The 22,076-nt window shown below is 45.9% G+C and overlaps 1 protein-coding gene across 1 annotated transcript in view; it reads left to right on the forward strand.

The window, feature by feature from the left end:
• Nucleotides 1–22,076, forward strand: part of ALK (ALK receptor tyrosine kinase) — a 679,224-nt gene that overhangs the window by 361,866 nt on the left and 295,282 nt on the right. The window contains exon 4 of the mRNA XM_064494637.1: nt 3,541–3,742. Within this exon, the coding sequence (XP_064350707.1) occupies nt 3,541–3,742 (202 nt within the window). The remainder of the gene's footprint in view (nt 1–3,540; nt 3,743–22,076) is intronic.

Below are 22,076 nucleotides of genomic sequence, written 5' to 3' on the forward strand. Positions count from 1 at the left end.
TGGGGGGTTGAGGAAAGCTGCTGATGAAGAGCTAGCTCTCAACTATAGAGTTTCATTGAGAGTGAAAATACTTTAAGCTCAGTCTCTTATTGACAGTCCAGTTGCACAAAATAAAATTCATATAAACATCATTTCACATATTAGAACTGGAAAAGTAATCTATCTTCCAGTCAGCCTTGAAAGAGTCTCATGGAAGTACTGAATCACAAGGACAGAATTTACATGTGTTTCCACACCCAGGAGGAGGGTAGAGGGGTACAGGAAGCATTCCAAGGCACATCAACTTCAGCTTGCTTCACTCCTTCTGGGAACTTGAGTTTCTCAAGGGTATGTGTGTGTGCGTGTGTGTGCTTGCGCGCATGCGTGCACACACACATGTAATCTTTCTGAGAAGAAGGGAGCCACCTCCTTTATTTTGCCCAACTTTCCACTAACAAAGAACATCAGAGTAGGGTCTCAGACCAGGGTACAGTTGTTGCTCCCTTATATGTGATGTGCGTGGCTTCATCCTAACCCGAGTGTGCCCCCAGAGTGTCTGGAGTAAGACTGCCCCCCAGAGATGCTTCCAGTGCTCTCACCTGCTCTGAACAGATGCACACTAACCTAGTATTGGGAACCCCAGTGGATCCCAGAGTCTGCCTCTAACATGGCACCTTTGCTTACAACGGTAACACACTAAACACATCACATTTGCATTTATCACACCCTTGCCTGTGTGGACTGGTTGTGGAGGATGAGGTTGGGTCATTATTGATCCCCCTCTCCCAGCCATACCAGATTAATCTTCCTGAAACACCACTCTGATGATATCCCTATCCTACTCAAACCTTTTCTGGCTCTCTGTTGTCCACAAAATAAAGTTGAACATCTTCAGCCAGGAATTAAATGTTCTCTGGTTTGGTCCACACCCACCACCCTTCCTTAATTCCCAGCCTTCTCTTCATGTACCCCATTCTGCAGCCAAAGGCCACTACACATTTTCTACATTTCTGCCTTGACTCCTCTTCCTCTCAACTCCTGCACAGCTGTCTCTGCCAGTATCTTTGTTTTCCTCTCCCTTTAAGATCGAACTTAAAGGTCATCTTCTTTTTGACTCTTCCCAACTGAACCTAATGTCTCTTTCATAGTGCCTCTCAAAGTTCTTTATCTGTATGTGTCTTATGACTCTATAACCTCTACTTTTGATTAAAGTTAGTGCAGGTATCTCATCACTCCTACAGGAGTGTTCCTTGAAGCCCAGAACTGTGTCTGGCTCACGTCTGTGTCCCCAGGGTAGAGCCAATGCTTGGGTGTTTGCAGAAAGTCGGCATCCAATAAGTGAAATTTGAGGGCAGAAAGGAGTGAGTAAGAAAATCAGTGAACAAATGGATTTTGTCCAGTACCCATCTCCCTATCTTTCTCCTTTTCCATCCCTCTGAGTTCTGAGATACACAACTTGGCCGCAAGGCGCCCTGGTCATATTTTAGGATGAAGAATACAGTGGGACAATGAGAAAGATACAAGGGGAAAGTACTGGTTAGGAGTCCAGAGACCTGGAGTCTGGTCTGAACTTTCAAATTAAGACTTTGGACGAGTCATTTCCTCATTCTAATCTCCAGACTGATTCTCTAGAAAAGCAAGGGCATTATATTAGATGATCTTTAAGTTCTTTCTAATTCTGAGTCTTTGATTCTAATTCCTTTTACCTCTATGCCCTTGACAAGAATATCTCCCCCACTGTAAAACAGGGTAATAATGGAGATTATTTACTGAGAGTTGTAGTGCATTTTTCTAAGGCCCATATGCCATGCTGAAACTTCTCAACAATTACAGAGGATTTGGTTTCCAGTGCTGACCTATGCCCCCAATTCAGCTCCGAAGCAGTCTTGTGCTGACCTCATCCTGATTTTAACTGAAAGTCACATTTATCTACTCCCAGAATATTGTAACTCTCCAAATTTCCGATGCAGTATGTGTCCTCGGAAATGCTTTGTTTCTGGTAGGAATCCCCTTCTCGTTCATCTGCATCATTCTCTACTGTAGGCCACTAGTGCCTTTGCCTACTCAATAAATTGCATTATCTGTAGGAGACTGTTTTGAAGTACCTGGGCAGGGAGTGGTTTGAGAAGACTGAGCACTCATTAGCTGGTTCCCAGAGGAGGAGTTGGGGATCTTGTTGGAATAGGCCTTCACCACAAAAGGAGCAGCATCTAATGGTCCAAAACTTCAATGTGTAAGTGTGGCAAGTAAAATTAACGCATCAGAAGGGATCCCGGGAACAACAAATGGTGCCCTGCTTTTATGCTGACAGTAAGCCCGTGGGTGCAGGCTTCTTGCAGGTCGCTTGGCCTGTGCTACTTGAATTAGGGTTGGCTTGCCCTAGAGGGAAACGCTGCTACAGGCATGGAACCAGGAGGGATTTGTAGGGCTTTCTTTGTGGAGACTAGCTGCAATTCACATGATTAATAGACTCAGGAGCTGAAATGGATCATAAGAGATCATTGAATTTAGTCAACCCCCCCGCCTTTTATAAACAAGGAAACTGAAACCAGAGAAAATTAATGCTTTGCCCAAGATCACTTAGCTGGTAAGCAGCAGAGCAGGAGCCATGATCTTAATTACCATGAAGGTGACCCAAATAAGCCACCCACCTCTCAAGGAAAACCTTGAACTAGTTGTAACTATTTAAGAGCCTAGACCCAACCCATACACTCCTGGAAAATTCTGAATTGTCCAACAGGTGTCAGTTGACTCCCAAGTTGGCTTGAATGTGATATGGATAACTCAGGTCAGCTCGGATTTAAACTGACCTGTGGGATGGCCTGAGATTTCCCAGAGTGTCCTGGTTTGTGAGATGTGGAGATACCCTACATGGATGTATATATGATGGAACTGATGTCCTGTTTCCACTCTGGGCACATTAATAGGGGGAGGGACTCTCTTTAGGCTGTCCTCCTAGACCAAGAATGTCTTAGCACCTGGGGTGGGTTTCTGACTCTCGTCACTCTTTGAGGATTAGGTAATCCTTCCTATTCTTCTCCTGTTTCTTATGTGGCTTTGTTATTTGTGCCTGTTGGCTGGCAAAGAATCTGTGAGCTGTCATGTCTACTTTAACGTAGAAGACAGTTAAAATCAACGAATTGATTATTTTATAAGGGTGCTTCCTCTCTACCTAAAACTGGGTAAAATGCTCTTCATGCTTACCTCACATAATCCTCACAACCACCCTTTGAAGTAGATGTTTTCATTCTCACTTTATAGATGAATAACCCAAGACTCAAACACATAGAGCTAGTAAGTAGGGGTGCTAGGGTGAGAACCTTGGTCTGCCTGATTATAAAGCCTAAGTCTCGAGTCATTGTCCTCTTGCCTCAGGCTTTACTTTTTCAAAGACCACCTAAAAAAGAGGCAAGAGGGCTATTTAGGTGTGTGAGAAGAAAGTAGGGGAAGCCTCCAGCATTGCTGACTTCGATGCCATTGGCCTTAAAATCCCACCTCAGCGCTGATGCTGGTCCTCCCATCTGGACACAATACAGAGGCCCTTTCCTTGTCTCTTGACAGGCTCCTTCCTCCTCCTCAACACCTCGGCAAACTCCAAGCACACCATCCTGAGCCCGTGGATGAGGAGCAGCAGCGAGCACTGCAGACTGGCCGTCTCCGTGCACAGGCACCTGCAGCCCTCCGGGAGGTACGTCGCCCAGCTGCTGCCCCACAATGAGGCTGGAAGAGAGATCCTCCTGGTACCCACTCCGGGGAAGCATGGGTAAGTCCTTCCCCATGTCCAACATCCATTATATAAACAGAGATTTGGGTTTTGGCTACAAAGTTTCAGAGTCTGTGACATCTACTTAAAACTCACAATTGTCCTTTAATGGGTAGGGTCCAGATTGAGCCATTACTGCTAATATTCCCTGGGTGCTGTCTCAGGCAGTGATCTGTGGGGCCCTCTGGCTGCCCAGGCTGGCAGTCCTTCCAGAGGCCAGAGGACCAGCTGGCAGAGTGGGCATTTAATGAGTAAGTATTAAAGATATTTCTTTTCCAAAGTCCAGATGGAGCCAAGAAGAAAACAGCCAAGGGGAGTGTTAAAAGGCCAAAATGAAAATAATTTAATATGCAGGAAACTGGATTTTACCAGAAGAACTTTGGCAGGAAGGGAAAGAGCAAACTGTTGTGGCTGCCCGAGCAGGCCCTACGGGAATGTGGGACCCCAGAGCAGAGAAGGTCAGGGATGCGTCAACAGTACCAGTTCAGTAGGGAAACAAGCTTTGTCCTAGAACCTCCAAGGCTTACATAACACAGAAGTCATGCCCAGTACCCATGTCAGTGAGCTCACTTAAGCTTCTAGGACATACTCACTTGCTTACTCAGTGATCCACCAGGCTTCTAGAAGTAGTGACATTGGAAAGCAAACTTGAACAAAGGCATCTCTGTGTCTGCCTCTTTTCTCATTCTGTAAGACCCCAGTTTTGAGGGGCCCCTGTCTGATAATCAACAAGGGTGAGAGATCCTTCTTTGTGGCATGTTTGCTGGAGAAAGACCTCAAAATTCTAGCTAAGCTTAAACTTAACTTCCCTCTAAGAAAATACCCTTCAGAGGGGCTTCATCTGAACAATGATGTTACCCATATCCACCTCCATGGTATGCCGAGTCTGGGATGAGATCTTGCCTACTTCCATTCCAGTAAAGTTGTATGGATTCCTTACTAATTTCTTGAAAGTCTTCACCCCACCCGTCTGCCACTGGCCCGTCTGTAAGTAGTTGCACTTCAAGGAACTATAAGCTGCTACAATCCCAGCAGGAATGAAATCTTGGCTTCAAGAAGGATGCTCTCCTCATACCTAAATTTGTATCCATCTTCTCACCTCTGAAATGTCTTGTTGTACTGGCTGGGAGGGGCCCAATGTGTCTTGCTCTGTTCACCAGAAGTCAGAAATGTCAGGTGTCTGAGATGCCTGCTGTAAGGGATGAGCTGTCTCCTGATGGCCAAGCCTTCCTCCAGCAGGGTCTCCCTTTTCTGTGAGAAGCCCACATGTCAAGGCCTTCCATTCATGGGTGGCGCTGGTGGTGGCCTCTGCTGCAGTGCCATTCTATAGGTGTTTGCCTGATCTCATGAAAAGTTTATTCTGATTTCTGCTTGACATTCGTGTCCCACCAAGCTTGGTAGAGACCAGAGAGTGCTGCCTAGGGCTGTTGGGACTTCAGGCAATCCATCTGTTGAGGTGCTGCCTGGGGTAGGGAGACTCATTGATGCCAAGGGGGAAGTGGAGTTCGGGGTCTCCCTGAAATGCAGGCTGAGGATGTGCAGGTGTGTGAGGGGCAGAGTGCTGCAGGGTTTCAGCACTTCCTAAATAGCAGGGCTTGGTTCCTCCATAGTATGATCAAGAATAGGATCGCTCCTCTCTGTGGCTAGCCATGGGGGCTTGCAAAGAATTTTCCCCCCTTTGTCTTCCTATGCTCATAACTACCAAGTGAGTTTCCATTTAACAGTCAGGAAAACTGAGGCAGAGAGAGGAAATAGGAAGCCTGTTTATAGTAGCCAAAGTTGGACTCCAGGTCTCCCCTTTACTCATTTGTGTCCTTTCCTGGAAATCCATAGTGTCTCAGCAGGAATTCAGGGGGAGAGGACAGGGTTGGGAAAGAGGAAGCGGAATGTGAAGGAACCTTGCACAAACAGATGATCGAGATTCTTTGAATGAATCTAGCCAAGGACCATGTGATGGTAGTCTTCCCTCCACATGTGGTGAGAACAAGGACACCAAGACTGCATGGTGTGGGAGGCCATGAGCTTCCCCTGAGGTGGTCATGGTCACCAGTTTCAGTGTCCATCCCGCTGGCCAATGCATTTTCTTCCCAAGGTGACTCTTCCATCGCCAGAGTTGATCTGCCCCCTGGAGGGTGGGAGCTTGGGCAGGAGAAAGGGAGCAGGGGTGCTGGGCAAGCCCACTGACCTGGTGGTTTTGGTAGGGCTGCCCCTGTGTCTTCAGGTGCTTGGCCTCAGGCCAGGTTCCTAGCATCTTGTGTCAAGCTGTTCTCCCCTAGCCTTGGCAGAGCTGTCTTGGAGTTTGGTGATGAGCAAGAGTGATTCCAATCTAAATTAAAGATGCCTGAGCCAGCCTTCCTCCCTCTAACAAGATCAACATGGTGAGAGTGGAAGGTAGCAGCTGAAAGGGCACTCCTTAGACTGCTCTGCTGCGTGGAGGAACTCCGCTGTCTCGGGCATGCTGGCGAGCTGCAGGGCACAGGCGCTTTTCCAACAGTGCAGAGAGCTCATGTGTAGAGTTGGATCCAAGTTGCTCAGCCTCGGTACTGTTGACGTCTGGGGCCGAACAATTCTTTTTGTGGACATTGTCCTGAGCATGGTCCCCGGCTTCCCAGGCCTCTACCTACTAGATGCCAGTAGCATCACCTAATTGACAACAAAAATGTCTCCAGATGTTGCCAAATGTCTCTTGGAGAGCAAAGTTGCCTCACTGAGAACCACTGAAATAAATAGAACATTTTAGAGCTGAGAAGAACCCTGGGATTTACCTGGTTCAACTGTGTCAGTTCCTAGGTGTGGGAACTGAGACCAGGAGAGGTGAGGGACGTGCTCCATGTCACATGATGTGTCAGTGTGGGTAGGCAGGTGTCTTGAGCCTTACATGTACGTGTATGTGCCAACCACCATACTAGGTCCCGGGTGTCACAGATATATAAGGCCCGGTCCCTTGTATGAGTAATAACTATTGTTAACACTAATTACACACTTCCTAGATGTGCTAGCCAATCACTGCTGTGCACTATACATACATTTTGTTATTAATACTCCACAGCACAGTGAAGCAGGCACAGTTATTATCTTCCATTTCACAGATGAGGAAATTCAGTGAAGCCAAATAATTTGCTCAGGGTCACTGGCTAGACAGGGAAGAGGGTGTCTGAAGCTAACCAGCTTGACTTTAGACTATTTTACCCATTGCTGGAAGAATTCAATTGGACCACAGTAGTGCAGCAGAAAAATTATTATGCTGTGAATCAAAGCCCTGAATTTAAGTCCTGTTTCACTATTCAATCATCAGTTCAATGACAATCATTTATTGGGTGCTTTGTATTAGGACCATACAGGTGCTAGGGATACAGAAGGCCAGCCTTTAATGGTCCAGGAAAGGATGTTCCATGAATGAGCTCTGTGACTTCATGCAAATTCCATCCCCTCCCAAACCTCAGTTTCCCCATCTGTAAAGTGGGAATGATTATGCCAGCCCTGCTCATGTGGTCATGTGGAGTCAATGCAATTAAGGATGTGAAGAGTTTCGCACACTCTGAGCAGGATGCAAATGTAAGAGGCCATTGCTTAATACCCGAATCTGCTCCATTCTGCTTAGAATTTGGGATCACAAAGGATTGAGACTCCCTGCTCTCTGGTTATACGGTCAGTGCCAGTCTGAAGAATCTTTAGGTTTTGAGAACCTTGGCAGTTTGCCTTGCTGGAAACTTATACCCTTTAGTGTCAGAGATGACCCCAGCAGCCCAGTGATAACCGTGATGAGGGGGGAGACTGTGAAATCTTGGTGGTGATGACAGTGATGATTACAGATAGGGCTGGCTTCCTCTCAGAACAGAACATGGTGGTTTGGGAACTGCTCCTGGGAAAACAACATTTGGCATTTGTAGTAACAAGGGAGGAAGTTGTCATAACAAAGTCGACTGGGGAGAAGCCTCACTCAGAGGAACAACAAGTCAGAGGCCACCAAGTCCCCCGGAAACCACTGAGTGGTGAGCACACGGTGCAGCATCATGGGAAGTAACAGCCTGCGTGGAGGCACTGGAGACAAGGAAGACAGTCGGGGAATCCCAGCAGCTGCTCCCTTCCTCATTGCCTGGAAGCAGCAGCCTGTGTGAGATCTAAATGACTCACAGAGCGTGAGCGCCCGCGTCTGCCAAGGCAGCCTGGCTTTGCCCGGGGTCTCCCAGGGGACAGCTGCCAATGAGTGCCTGGCCTTCTCATCTGCTCATCTGCCCGGCAGGAGTGGCTACAGGAGCAGGGAAGCAGAGAAATGGGCTGTCACATAGCCCAGCCCCGCTGGCTGCAGAATCCAGCAAGCAGAGGTCATCTTAACTAGAATTAGAGGCCATGAACTGAATGAATATAATAATGCATATTTAATATGAAAAGTTGTGAATTGGCGTAGTAAGATGGCTCACGTTGTACTTAGTACACACTAGATCCTTCTCAGTTCATAATTCATTTAACAGCTAGCGATTGAGCCCCTCTCATGTCATAGATGCTGGGAATACACAGCCGGAGATGACACAGTCACTGCTTTCAAGGAACACCCAGTCCAGTAAGGAAGAAGTGAAAGAGCAACAGCACATGCTTGTGCAGATGTTTTTAAATTAGGGCCCAGAAATTGTGAGAGGCCGAGCTGAGATCACCAGTCAGCAGTGCCAGCACAGGCAGCCCAGCTCCTGCATCTGCCTCCTGCGCAACCCTGCCTTTCGGCTGAAGGCTGTTTTAGAGAAAGCAGTCCAGTCTCACGGCAATTGGTGGGGTGAAATTGGCACCTTCCTGGACTCGAACACAGACTCAAGGGCTGGTGATGTCTCAGGCTGTAGGAGTGACTCTCCAAGGCTCCTTCCCGGAGCCATCACAAGTCTTCCTCCCTTCCCATGCACACAGCTTTCTCCTGCAGCCTCGGGTGTCTAGGGACTTTATTATGTGTGACCAGAACTACACAGTGTGTGGAGGGAAGAATTGGGTCCTGAGGGGATAGAAGTTGCCAATCATTTGAATTACTAATACTCAAAAAGATGTTTTAAACCTAGAGGATTTGGTGATACCTGGGCTTGAGCCATGTAAGCTGTCAGGTCTTTTTCACAGCACAAACAAGGCTCATTCCAGAGGGTGGCAGAGAAATAAGATTCTCCTTGGCTCAAAGCTTCACCTTTCTAGGGGGGCTTAACCCCTACACTCAGAGGAGACTTGAGTTCCATCAGCCCCATTAATTTCCTCATGGGGGAAGCCAAGGCCTCGGGGCCTGATGAGATGTGATGAAGGTCAAAGTGCAGGCTCCTGGCAAAGCCAGGCTTACGTCCCTGTTGGGCCCCAGAGCCAGCCCTCCTGTGCTCTTGCCTGTCTGTCTCTCAGCTGAACAGCTGCATCAAGAAATTCTCAAATTCATTGCCCTTAGATGAAAATCTGCAGGCCCCTCCCCAAGTGAAGAAAAACCCATGTCATGTTTATTTAAACCAGTCAATTCTGACCAAAGATCCCAGCTTTAAAACCAGTAACAATTCCAGTGGGAGACCTGCCAAAGTAATTTAACCCAAAGCGATATTGGTTTGTGGGTGTTGGAGGGTGTGGCGTCAGCCCTGGCTCCAGCGCTAATTTGCAGTGTGGTTAAGGAACAACCACAGCCGTTCCCAGCCTCTTACCTCCTGAAGTGGAGATTCCAGTGGCCCTCCGCCCCTCCCTCCCTCCTGCAACACCCGGGCCCCTATCTCAGGTTGCCATTCAGGACTAGGGGAGCAGAAAATGATCCCCAGTCTACTCTGTGGGCACCCCCAAGTCTGGCAAACAGGGCAGTCACCCACTACTGACCTACAGAGACCTTCCGCCACTAATGTACAGAACCCTGGACTTTCCTGTAAACAGACCCGATGGTCTCAGCAGGCTGAGTGAGGGATAGGCTCAGGGTTGGGCAACATGGAAAGACGACACAGGGCATTTGCTTCTGAAAAGATGCCTGACTGCCTTTGACAGGCCGTGCTGGGTTTACCTTCACTCAGCCCAGCGCACTGTGGCAGGTCTGGCTGGCATGGGGAAATCAGAGGCCTGTGGCATTCAGCATCCCTGGCCAAAGTGTTCCTGCCTGCATGATAAACGGGATCAGGAATAAAAAAGGGTGATAATTTATTGAAATTGATGCCCTCGAGTGGCAGTGTCACAATGATTTAATTTCAGGCCCAGTTTCTTCTCACTTTCAAAGTCATTCATAGTGTCAGCTTCTCCCGTTTTCCCCTTGGTCTGCATAGCACACTAATAAATATACAATAAGGGCTTTAATGTCCTGGTGATTTACACTAAAAAGAGAGAGCCTTTCAGAGGCTTTAAAGATAATTTTTAAAAGCCTTAAAACTCACACCCAGGCTTGTCAGGGGCATATTTCCTCAACACCTGTCACAGGAACAGTCATGCAGCTGGGAGTTGTCTGAACAGAGGGTAGTCATGAGACGCCTGTCCTAAGTATGCAGGGAGGAAGCTCCCACACACAGTGTAAGTCTGGGCAAATCTCTGAGTCTCTACAAGCCTCAGCTTTCCTATCTGTATAATAGTAATAATTGGCTCACCTCACAGGGTGGCTGTGAAGTTAAACTAGATAACATGCAAAGGGGGTGCTCCCCGAGCCCCCTCCCAGCTGCCCCTCTAAGGGGTCCTGGGCTGGCCTTCCTCCAGGCTGCTCCGGGTTGTAGGAGAGTGGTTGTGAGGTGGGCCAAGGTTAGCAATTTCATGTCCTGCAAAGTGACCTAAGTTGGACCCCAAAACTACCAATCCCACTGACTATACCTGGATGTGTCATATTTCTCACCTCTTTGAGTAGCAATATTGAAACAATTACTAAAATGCTAGTCTTCTCTGGAGCACCTAGACTTTAAACCATTGAGATGGTAGGTCTTAAGATTTGGGGGTACAAATCATAACCACACATTTTACAAAATTGATATGCCTGAGTCCCAACCCAACCAATTCTAATTTTATTAGTCTCGGGAAGAGGCATGAGCATAAGTATTTTTAGAAAGTGCTACCAGGATTCTGATATGCATCAAAATTAAAGAATTACAGCTAACATCTCAGCTTGAATTGGTTGATCACATAAATGAGTAGCTTTCTGTAACTGTTTACTAAACGCTAAGGAGAAAAGTCAAAAAGAAAGCTTGGAGAGGTGAGATGGACTTGTGTACAGGGTAGAGAGTTCATTTTCTCCCCCTTATGGGTAGACATGCTTGTAACAAGGCTTTCAGGCCTGGCCTGATCCTGCCTGTGCAGCCCCCAAGGCCCATGTATGGGACTGGTCTCTACTGGTGGGTCTATTCAGAATACACCTGTTACTATTTCTCCAAAAGGACTGTGGCCTTTAAGGCCACAGGGCACTGAGAAGAATACACAGTGCACTAGAGAGAGCCAGAGGGAATCTCCATTCCATCCATCCATCCATGCATTTATCCATCCATCCATTCATCCACTATCCACCCAGCATCCACCATGCACCTTGTTCTTCAGAATGTCATATGTTGGCTTTGATCTAGTTCCCAGCTTAACAGTAGAGCCACATCATTCCTTTTTGTTCTCAGGAGGTAGACACTGTGTTGTCAGTATTAATGGTAAATATCTGTGCAGTGCTTGTTCAGGTTACAAGTACATCAACATCCGTCAACTCATTTCATCTTCACTGCAATCTGTGTCATATATATTATTATCCTCATTTTACAGATGAATAAACTGAATCTCAAAGAGGTTCAGTGATTTGCCCACAGTTGTGAGTTACACACAAGGGAACACAGCTCTTCTGTGTCTTTTTTTTCCTCATGTTATTTCCCTGAGGAGGCCTTGCAGTTGAACCCCGGTATCACCCCGGTATGGCTTTGAGGAAACTGAGACCCATTCTCAACCAGTCAGGAAAAACCCTTCTCAAGAAGACTCATCTGATCTTTGGTCATCTGGTTCTGGGCCACACGCATCCTAGCTAGAGTCCTCGGTTTGTACATCTTACTCCTCGCAGTGCAGAGCACAGCACCTGGCACACAGGAGGTGTTCTGTGTTAGGTGCATGGACACCAGATCGGTTTGCAGTAGTTCTGCAATGTGAGTCTTCTTAAACCTAAGTTCTAAAAAATAGAAGTCCAGTCCAAGATCACAGAAGATCTCCAATCAGTGAAAAGATAAAAAGTATTTCTCCCTACCCTCTGCCCTCACCCAGGAATAGATGTGTGATCCTCCCTGGGGCTCAGGAAGCAGCTGTCAGCATGCACCTCAACTGCGAAGGTTGCCACTAAGTGCAAAGGACAATTCCTTTCCTGGCAGGTACAACTTTTACTCACGATTGCTTTCATTGATGGGCGTCAAGAAAAATAAATGAAAAGACCATTGGCTTCTGCCAGTTTTGACCTTTGAGATTTGACAGCCCAAGACTTGTAGTGGGGCTCTTTTGAGCTGGTTGCTTTCGTTTTCCCACTCTACCCTGGATATTTGATGGACTGAACACTAGGAAGATGAGAGAATTGTGAACACCTGTAAACCCCTTGGCTTGTCAAAATAGCATCTTGGCAAATCCCATAATAATAAATATATGTTATATACAAAGAGAAGTCAAAATGCATATACACAATCATGTCTCATCTCAGGAATGTTTACTGAGTCTCACCATTTCCCAGTGAGGACGGAAATATTAAAAACAGGTGAAAGAATTTTGGTGATAGACCACCAGTGTCAAGGAATTCACTCGTTCATTCCATCATACATTCTGTCAACAAATGCTTATGAGTCTGTTCTATCCCAGGCACTGGTTGGACTCTGATGGCTCATCCTGCCTTTGTGGGGCTCAGAATAAGGTTTGATGTTGGATAACAAGGGACAGTTGCGATGCTATGGGGAAGGACTGTAATGGGTGTGCGTACAGGTGCCACGGGGGCATGGAGGAGTGTGTACCTGAGCAGGCTGGGGGCAAGCTGGCCCAGAGAAGACAGCTGAGCTGGCTCTGATGGAAGAAGGGAAGTGGTCAGGTGGGCAGTGAGAGGAAGGCATCCCCACAAAGGGCACACGTTTGCCAAGGCCTGGCAGCTTGAGAAGGTGGGTGGTATGCTGGGGCTGCACGGTCACTCAGCCCCCCGCCCCATCTGGTCTCTCAGAGTGCCCACACTTTTATGTGTATATGCCACTGCCTTGTGTGGCAACAGAACCCCTCCCCTCCCCACCAAGGCAGTCTCCAAACAGAGAAGTCGCTAGACCCCACCCCCACCTCTTCTTGAAGCAAACATCCTGCTACAAGTGCTCAAAAGATTTCACCCTGAGTCCAGACAGTTTTCACTCTTTCTCTGTCTCTCTGGTAGGATCGTCCTCCCTGGTGAGGCCTTCAGGTTCCTTTAGACCATTGATGTATGCATTTTCTGCCCCAGCGCAAGTGGACTTGAGAGTGCAAGATCTTTATGCCTTTGGTTACTGTTGGCTGAGACTCCAGGCCTTTCCTGTCATCCCACCTCCTTCCTCTTTGCAGGAAGAGTAGCTAAGTTGGGTTATTCCTCATGGATTGCCCTCCACCCCCTTCTCCACCAGTGAAGCCCTTCCTCATTCTTCAGCACCCGGTGCAATGTCTCCTACTCTGCGAAGCCCTTTTAGGGTTCCCAGGATGGCATTGGCCCTCAGTCTTGTGATGATCCAGCCACAGCCCTGTCTCTCCACTCGTGGTCAAGGATCCAGTTTCAAGGCTGGCTCCTTCCCAAGTGCCAACACATAAAGGACAGAGAAGAGTGAGGCGGCTGGCGGGGGACAAGCCTGAATAGGGGCTCACCTCCCTTCCTGCATTCCCCTTAATTTGTATAATAACCACGAGGAGGAGGAAGAAAGTTTAGTCCTTATTTGGGTTGCTGTAACAAAATACCACTGATTGGGTGACTATAAACAGTAGAAGTTTATTACTCACAGTTTTGGAGGCTGGAAGTTCAAGACCAGGGTGCTGGCATGGTCATCTCTGATGAGGGCCCTCTTCCTGGTTCATAGTCGGTCCCTCCTCACTGTGTCCTCACATGGTGGAAGGTGCAGGGGAGCTCCCTGGAGCTTCGTTTGTAACAGCGCTAGTCCCATTCATGAGCGCTTTACCCCCAGGACTGAATTGCCTCCCACCTCTGTATACCATCACATTTGCAGGGTTAGGTTTCAACATATGAATTTGTGGGGAGAGGACATGGAGGACTGTCAGACCACAGCAAGGAGAGAGAGGAATAGTTACTTGGTGCTTACTCTGTGGTGCTGAGCATTGTTCATATGTCATCACACTTAACATTATGCTTACACCACTCAGTGAGGAAGGCACTTTTATTACCTGCATTTTACAGTGAGGAAGCTGAAGCTCAGGAGGGTTAAGTAACTCACCCAGAGTCACACAGCTAGTACAGCAGACTAGATTTGAACCCAAATAGTCCAGCCTCATGGTCCACACTCCCAGTCACTCTACATGGGCTTCCCTAACCCCAATAATTAAGAATACATTATTATTTATGTGTGATGATTAAGGCCTCAGCCCACAGAAGAAGCACATTTTGGAGAGCAGGCAGCCCTGAGAACAGGAACTGGAAAGCCATATGCCTGGCCCTGCCAAAGGTCATAGAAAGTGCATCCAGGGAACATGATCTCAGCTTCCTGTTTCCTGAAGCTCTGTTCCATCCAGTCCCCCACACCTGCAGGTATCAGGTCTCTGTCTGCGGTGAGGAGGCAGAATCAGGCGATAGAATCATCAGCTCTTCTAGTTGTAATGGAAAAAGTTTAGGTAACCAGTGCTGACAAAACATGAGTAGAGAAACACCATGACCTGCATCATCGCCTAGGTCAGCCTTGCATTCACTCCAGGCCTCAGAGTAAACCTCCTGGTTTTTCAGTACCTGTTCTGCTTCTAAGTTTTCTTTTTTCCTTTTCGTTTTGTTTATACGCCACACTCACGTGTATAGCTGAACTGCTTCCTTTTAGAACAGAAATGCATTCATTTATGGTTCAAAGCCTTAGTTTAGAGCTGATCAAACGTGGGATTCACATTTAAAAGGCTTTATAAAATCCGTACACAGATTTGGTGCAGTGCCTATTCCTGAGAGGATCTTACATCACTGAGCTCTGAGGGGAGAGTTCCCGCTGCTTTCACATTACTGATAGCTCTCCCTCTGCCAATGGGGGAGTCTGGGGCAAGAAAGAGAGGGGCCCACAAGGAAAGCCACAGCTTTCTGAGCAGGCTGAGCCCAGGCATGAGAACTACCACTGCCAGTAGCCTGGATATTTCTTGAGACTGTTCACCCAAAAGCACCAGGTCACCTGAGGTCTGGGGCCTTTCTCAGTCCCACAGGGCAGCTTTACTCAAATGACCGGCTAGCAGTGGGCCTCTGAGGAGAGAGCCGTGTGCTGTGCTGTTTCCTCCTTGGTGCTGCTGCGTCACTCGGATTCTCAGTTCATCTGAGGAGGTGTGAGGGAGAAGCCAGGGCTAAGTGTTTATTCAGTGTTGTGTTGTTAGTTCTGTGGAATGTTCCTTGAAGTCTTTGAGGATGATAACCTCAGTGACTCTCCCTGGGTGTTAAGTCCCAAAGTGGAGCAAATAAAGACATTGGGGAGAGAACTGACAGGTGAATACTGCAGGCTGTTAATCCCTGGCTTCAAACCCTTCCGTGAACCCTGTCCAGCCCTGAGCTCCTTGTGAGGGCAGCACTGACCCTGACCTGGCCCCACCCTCTTGAGCCTGGCTCACCCCCTTCTTTTGGACCCATACTTCATTTATATCAAACTACTCACAGTTCCCCCAAGGGAAGCAAGTATTTCAAGCACTCGTTCCCATCCCCTGCAAACACACACTCCTCCCTGACCACCAAGTACAATCTTTTTCCTCTTTTAAGAATGAATCTCTTAGCTCCTCTTCCGTCAAGCCTTTCTGAGACCCCAGACCCTCTCCAAGCAGTGTTGATTGCACCATCCTTTGCACCGACTTTCGTTGCCTGCTCTGCATCCCCACCAGAGCTCTCCACGCTGCACCACATCTGTTCTCACCAAGTAGGCTCCCTGAGAATAGGGATGGGCATTATTTATCATTGTGTCTCCAGTGCCCAGGACAGTGCCCGACTCACAGTATACATACAAGAAATGCTTGTTAAATGAACAAACTCTCAAAGTAATTGAACCATGAACTCTTCAGGAACTTGAGATTTAAGGGGGGGAAATGCATTTAGAAAGCTTGTGACCAAAATTCTACCTCTATCCTCTATAACAACTTACTCCTCTTACCCGACCCCAGATTTATTGACTGTCCTCCGCCTGTGTTATTTCCATCTGTAGCCCTAACCACCCCACACTACTAAGCAAGTGCTGCCATACATTAGCCTTGGAAATAAGTGGTTCCAGTATTTTTTGATTATCCTCTCTGTGATTCTTTTAGCCACTCAGATTTTTTGGGTAACTTCCTATATATTTTTCTGAATGTTTCCTAATCTTCCAAAGAGACTTCTACTTGGTATTTTCCCCCCAATTTCTCCCTTTTCTTAGTTTACTACTAATCTTTACTTCTCACTTAAGCACACTGGCTCCTGGTTTTGTTTTTTTTTTTAATCTTTTCTCACAAACTAGGAAGGATCCTGACTGCATTCTTTTCAACTGTTTCTTAAATATTCCCTGCATTATTTTGTTTTTCTCTCAGGACTACCATTCCTCCCCGAATTATATGAAAATCTATTCGTTATTCTATTGGATGTTGACCTGAAGGCCTCAGAAGACTCCTTTTTCTTGGGCTTCCCAAACTGGTCACTTTCCCTAGGGAGACCCTTGGTGCCCACTGGGTCAGCCTCTCAATAGACCTAGATGATTTGCATTTCTAAAACCCCCCACTTGTCTGTCAGCTTTCCTGATTAACCTTCTGCCACCTTGTCTAACTTGTCCAACTGGCCTCTGGGATTTGGGGAACCAGTGCAGCAGGGTCATTGTGTGTGGAATGTGACCAGGAAATGTGATTGGCAAAGCTAGAGTCCAGATGGAAAGAAAAACTCTCACATTTCAGTGGATGTTCATGGACCATGGGGTCCTTGGCCTTTCTTCTGTGGCTACCTCTCCAAGTTCACATTCCCACTTAACTGTTTTTGCTAAGATGGGTTAAAGGCATGTCTTGCTAGCAGAAATTCGAAAACATTTCCGTCATAGAATTATCAAGCATCAAAGAACCTTAAGAGTAATTGAATTCAACCCCTTTACCACCAGTGCGAGGGCCTTTTCCAAAGCCCATCTGACTTCAGTTCTCATGGCTCTAGCCAGCAGGATGCTCGGCATCCTGCACAGCAGATCACCCCACCGTGGGGCACCGTGAGCTGCTAGAGAGCTAGCTAATGTCCCACTGGCTTTGTAACCTTGGAAAGTTATTGACTGTCTCTTAAAAGTTAAACTTAATTTCTTCAAGCCTCTGGTGTCTCATCCATAAAAATGGGAATAGTAATACGTACCTTGTAGAATCTTCGTGAAGTTTATTGCTTTTATGTATTGAGTGTTTACCACGTTCTTAGCACTAAGGCTAAGATTGCATTTAATACCACAATTTGCCTATGAAGTAGTTTTATGATAATGTATACAAGACACCTGGGATCATTTGGGCAGACAATATACATTAGTCCTTTCTCCTGTTTCACCATTATCTGGTTGATCCTCTGTTTCTCCTCTGGAATCGCATAGAATGAGCCTACTTTTTCCTAACAAGGCAGTTTTTCATTTGAGGATAGTTTTCATGTCTCTTCTTAACTTTTTGCCCCAGGCTAAACAATTTTAGTTTCTTGTATAGCATATTTTCCAGAGCCACGTTCCTCCAATGTAATCTTACTAGTGAAGGGGTGAGGGGCTTTTGCTTCAGTCATCTGGAAACCCCCACCCAACCATGTAGGGTAAACTTGGCTCACTCTTCCACCAGCTGCATCTGCTGTTTCAAACCCAGACACCCTAAAGTTGACACCATTAGGAATCAGGGATGCTGCCAGAGCATTCCATCAAAATCACATCTTAGACTATTCATATCATTTTTTTTCCAACGGAGAATCCTCAGTGTTTCTCTTCCAAGCAAAGAGGCGTTTCTTATTTACTGTTGACATTCCCCAAAATGTCTGATTCAAAAAAGAAATTAAATTCCGGCCCCTGCTTTCACGTCATCTCGCTTTGTTTGTCATCCTTGTGGTCTGCCAGCTTTGCCCCTTTGTTCCCCTAATTGCCAGAGACATTTTTATACTGAGTAAATTGCATCAGGCTCACTGCAAAATGAATCAATTTGGAAAGAGTATGAGCTGCACTGTTGTCTTAAGTGTGCATTAACATTTAGATGCGTTATTTAAAACAGGTCTGGGGTTAGTGCCAGGGAGACAGCCTCATAACTATTCTGACTCATTCCTTGCTGCCGGACTTCACAGAAGGGAACTAGGGAACCCTGTAACCCGTCACCAGCCCTGCTTTATTTTCCATCCCTCTAGGGAAGGCTTGAACTAGGTGAAATCTTTTAAGAGCTCAGATTTGGGAACTTGATTGACAAACTCAGTTTGACTTGGTGATCTCAGAGTGAAACACAGCCGGGAGTAGGAGACGACGGGAGGCGAGTGTCTCTTCCTCTCATCATCCATCAGACACACACACGACATCTAGGTTTAAGCACAAATCAGGCAGCCAGAAGTCCTTGGCGATAAAACAGAGCACACACAAACAAACAAAGGACATCAGCTAAGCCTCTCTAGTGTAAAAATTAAACAGTGCTCTGGAAACCAGTGTAGAAGAAAAGCTGCATCCAGATGATCATGTGGTGATTTGATGAGCTAATTCTTTTATCATCGAGGAGTCAGGTAATATCTCCATTAGTAGCAGAAAGTTTAAAAATTGGAGAGAGTGGCAATACCAGGACAATTGCCTGATTTATGCTTTTTCAATCACCTGGGCTCATGGCCTAAACTGGTAATGGACTCCATCCATCAAAAAATTATCCCATCTGGCATCCTGGTTTCTGAAGAAATTTGGACGTCCTCATAGAGAATTGGCTAAATGATATAATGTTTGTGAAAGCCTTTATCACAGTTCCTCAGTAAAAGGTGGTTGAATCTATTCAGTCTATTTTCATTTTATGTTCAGAGATACGATGGTGCATTAGATAAATAAAATATCCATTGTATAATGCCATAATTAAGATCTCAAAGCCTGAGATGCTCAACTATGAGGATTGTAAAGAAAGCATCTTCTCAGGGAGTTCTGCCCGGACATCTCTGTCCTTGTGTGTCCCTTCTCTCTTAGCCTTGAAGTCCTTTGTCAGTAACAGCTCCAATCTCATGGAAAACCACAACTATGTGCATTTCTGCCATTTCTCTCAGTAGAGCCCCAACTTCATGCAGATATAACTGGGCTTTAATTTTGGTGTCTACAAAGTCCAAGACACTGGCTAACACAGAGTAGGTAGTTGATAAATATTTGTTGACTGAGAAATATTTCCAAATAGAACTCAATAATATTGTCATGCTGATTTCTGAGCATGAGTAGATGATAAGGAAGAGTATCTCATTCCTTTGTGCTAAGCAGGCCAAAAACAGTAGACTCTCTGACCAGAGATAGAAAACAGTGCGTGAAGACCACTGCTACCACTTGTATAGCGTTTACTACATGGCAAGCATTGTTCCAAGAGCCTTTACCTATATTTACCTATTTAATCTTCACCATAGTTCTGTGGGGTAACACATCATTATTAGCCCATTTTATGGATGAAGATGCTGGACTTGCCCACAGTCCCACTAGTAATGATCAGAGCTGGGATTTGAACCCACAGGGTCTCACTCCAGAGCCCATGACCACCATATTGTATGAGATGACCTCTCCAAAAGAAACGTGAAGAAGGGTCTCCACCCCCCCTCACAGGGGAGTTCACAGGTGGCCCTGTCCGTTGACATGTCAGGTGGACAGGGACAAACACCCGTGAGAAGAGACTGCTCCACATGAAACAGCCCCTCCACCACCTACCCAGGGACACACCACTCCCTGCAGGGTGGAGAAGTGGGCCCCTTAATTCAGCTACCCTTAAGGCCTGGGAGGAGGATGCTATGCAAAGCCTTACCTGTGGTTCTGCCCTTTGGGAAAGATGAGAACCAAACAAACACATGCTTTTGGTGGGAGCAGGAAAGAAGTCTCCTGCAAAGCCCAGTGTCCTGAGGATGTGAGTGGGGAAGGAGAGGGGAAGATGGGTCAGATCTGCACTCTAATCAAGTCCCCAGCAGTGCACTTAGTCATTTCCTTCTATTTATAAGCAAAATTGAATAACAAACCACTAAGGGGGAAGGATGCATACAAAATGTCTTATTGGATAAACTGAGGCAGGATGGAAATAAGGAAGTCAGCATGCGTTCTGCCATGTGGAAAGTCATGCTGAGCTGGGACCTACTCCAGCTCTCTTATTGCCTGCACTCCCACTGAAATCACCAGACCCTGCTCTCCTCAGCTCTGCTCAGTCAGGCTTGAACTGGCTGTTCACATGTGTGAATAGGATTTCCAAAAGCTCTAAAGGAAAAGTGACAAAAATCTATCTCTTTTCCAGTTGACTTATGAAAATGTCTTCCTCTAATTGAACTTTCCCCTCTTGCTAATGCCTTTGATATCCGCACTTAATTGCTTTTAAACAGGAAGCCGCTGTGATCAGAGAATTCAGAGTTACATCTGCATCTTTTGTACTGAAACTCTTTTACCATACTCTTCTAAAGCTGGTTACAGGTTGATTTTGATGAGAGCAGTGTCAGTCTCAGCTATAATTAATTGCCTGCTTTCATGACTGGGGAAAGAAAATTATTTATTGATTCCTGATTCAAAAAGAAAATCAACAAACGTGTTTCCCACAACCACATGATTCCATTCTGATCCTGGTCTTGGTGAGATCTTGCCCCCTGGCCCACCCCCACCCCTCTTTCTCTTTGTCTTCATTCATTCATTCATTCATTCATCTATTCACTAAACACTTATCTCAATAAGTATTCCTCTGCTGCATGCAGGGAAATGTACTAGATGGTGGGGGAAAAGCTGAGAACAAGCAGGAACAATTGCTGTCCTTATGAATCTTGCATTCTAGAAGTGGAAATAAGCATTACGTTACTAATTACATGTATAATTGTGCAGTTACCATAGTGATACATGATGGAGTGTAGACTTTTATGAGCTCTTAGAAGAGGGGACCTGACCCTGGCCAAGGGATCAGAGGAGCCTTCTGGAGGAAGTGGCATTTGAAGAAAGAGCAGTAATATGACAAGTGACAAGACTCTTTCTGGGAGTGGGAACAGCATATGAAAACCTTGAAGGTGAGATATTTTTGAAGAATTCGAGGAAAACTGATGCATCTGGGCCTGAAAGTAAAGAGAGACCTTACTGGGGGAAAGGATGAGGAGAGAAATGGGCAGAGAAGGGGTCAGGCACATTTAGGATCACAACCTTTATCTTAAGATCCAAGGAAAGCTGATATAGAGTTTAAAGGATAGGACTGTGAGTGAACTGGAGGTAAGGCAGGAGTGTATGCAGATCTCAGACCTTTGCAGCTGTCCAGAGGACAAGAAAGGTAGTCCTGTAGTCAGAAAGCGAGGTACAGAGAGACATGAACAGGCTTGTCCATATCTGTGTACAAGGTACAATGGACAAGATTAGTGACAGACTGGGTACAGGTAGGAGAGAGAGGAAGGTATTTTTGCCTTGACCAATCAATTGGATGGATGGAGGCATTCATTAAAACAGGCAAAAATGAAGGAGGCACATATAAAGAGAGGCAAGTAGAAATTTTAGTTTGGAGATGGAGTTTTTAGAATTTTATAAACATCCAAATGGATATGCAGGTGGACATGGGGCTCTGGAGCTCAGAGAAAAAATCTGGGAGTTGTTGGCATGTTGGTATGACTTTGGAGCCAATGAGAATGCATTAAAATGCTTAGGAAATTAACTGGTAATGAATCATAGACCTAAATGTAAAATCTAAAACTATAAAATTTCTGGAAGAAAAGATAGAGGAAATTTCAGCAAACTTGGATAAGCAAAGATTTCCTAACACATGAAAAGAAGGCATAAACTATAAAACAAAATATTGATTAGTTGGAATTTATCAAAATTAAAAACCTTTGCTCTTCAAAGGATTCTATTTAAAAGAAATTAAAAAACCAAATCACAGAATAGGAGAAAATATTTGAGATTATATATATATATATAGTAAATATATACATATATATATATATATATTTATTTATTTATCTGTTTTTATATCTATATATCTGATAAAGGGCTTGTATCCAGCCAATTAAAAAATGGTCAAAGGATTTTAATAGACACTACACAAAAGAAGATATACAGAT

Source organism: Camelus dromedarius, chromosome 15 (genome assembly GCF_036321535.1).
Source record: "Camelus dromedarius isolate mCamDro1 chromosome 15, mCamDro1.pat, whole genome shotgun sequence".
In the NCBI taxonomy this organism is placed as follows: Eukaryota; Metazoa; Chordata; class Mammalia; order Artiodactyla; family Camelidae; genus Camelus; species Camelus dromedarius.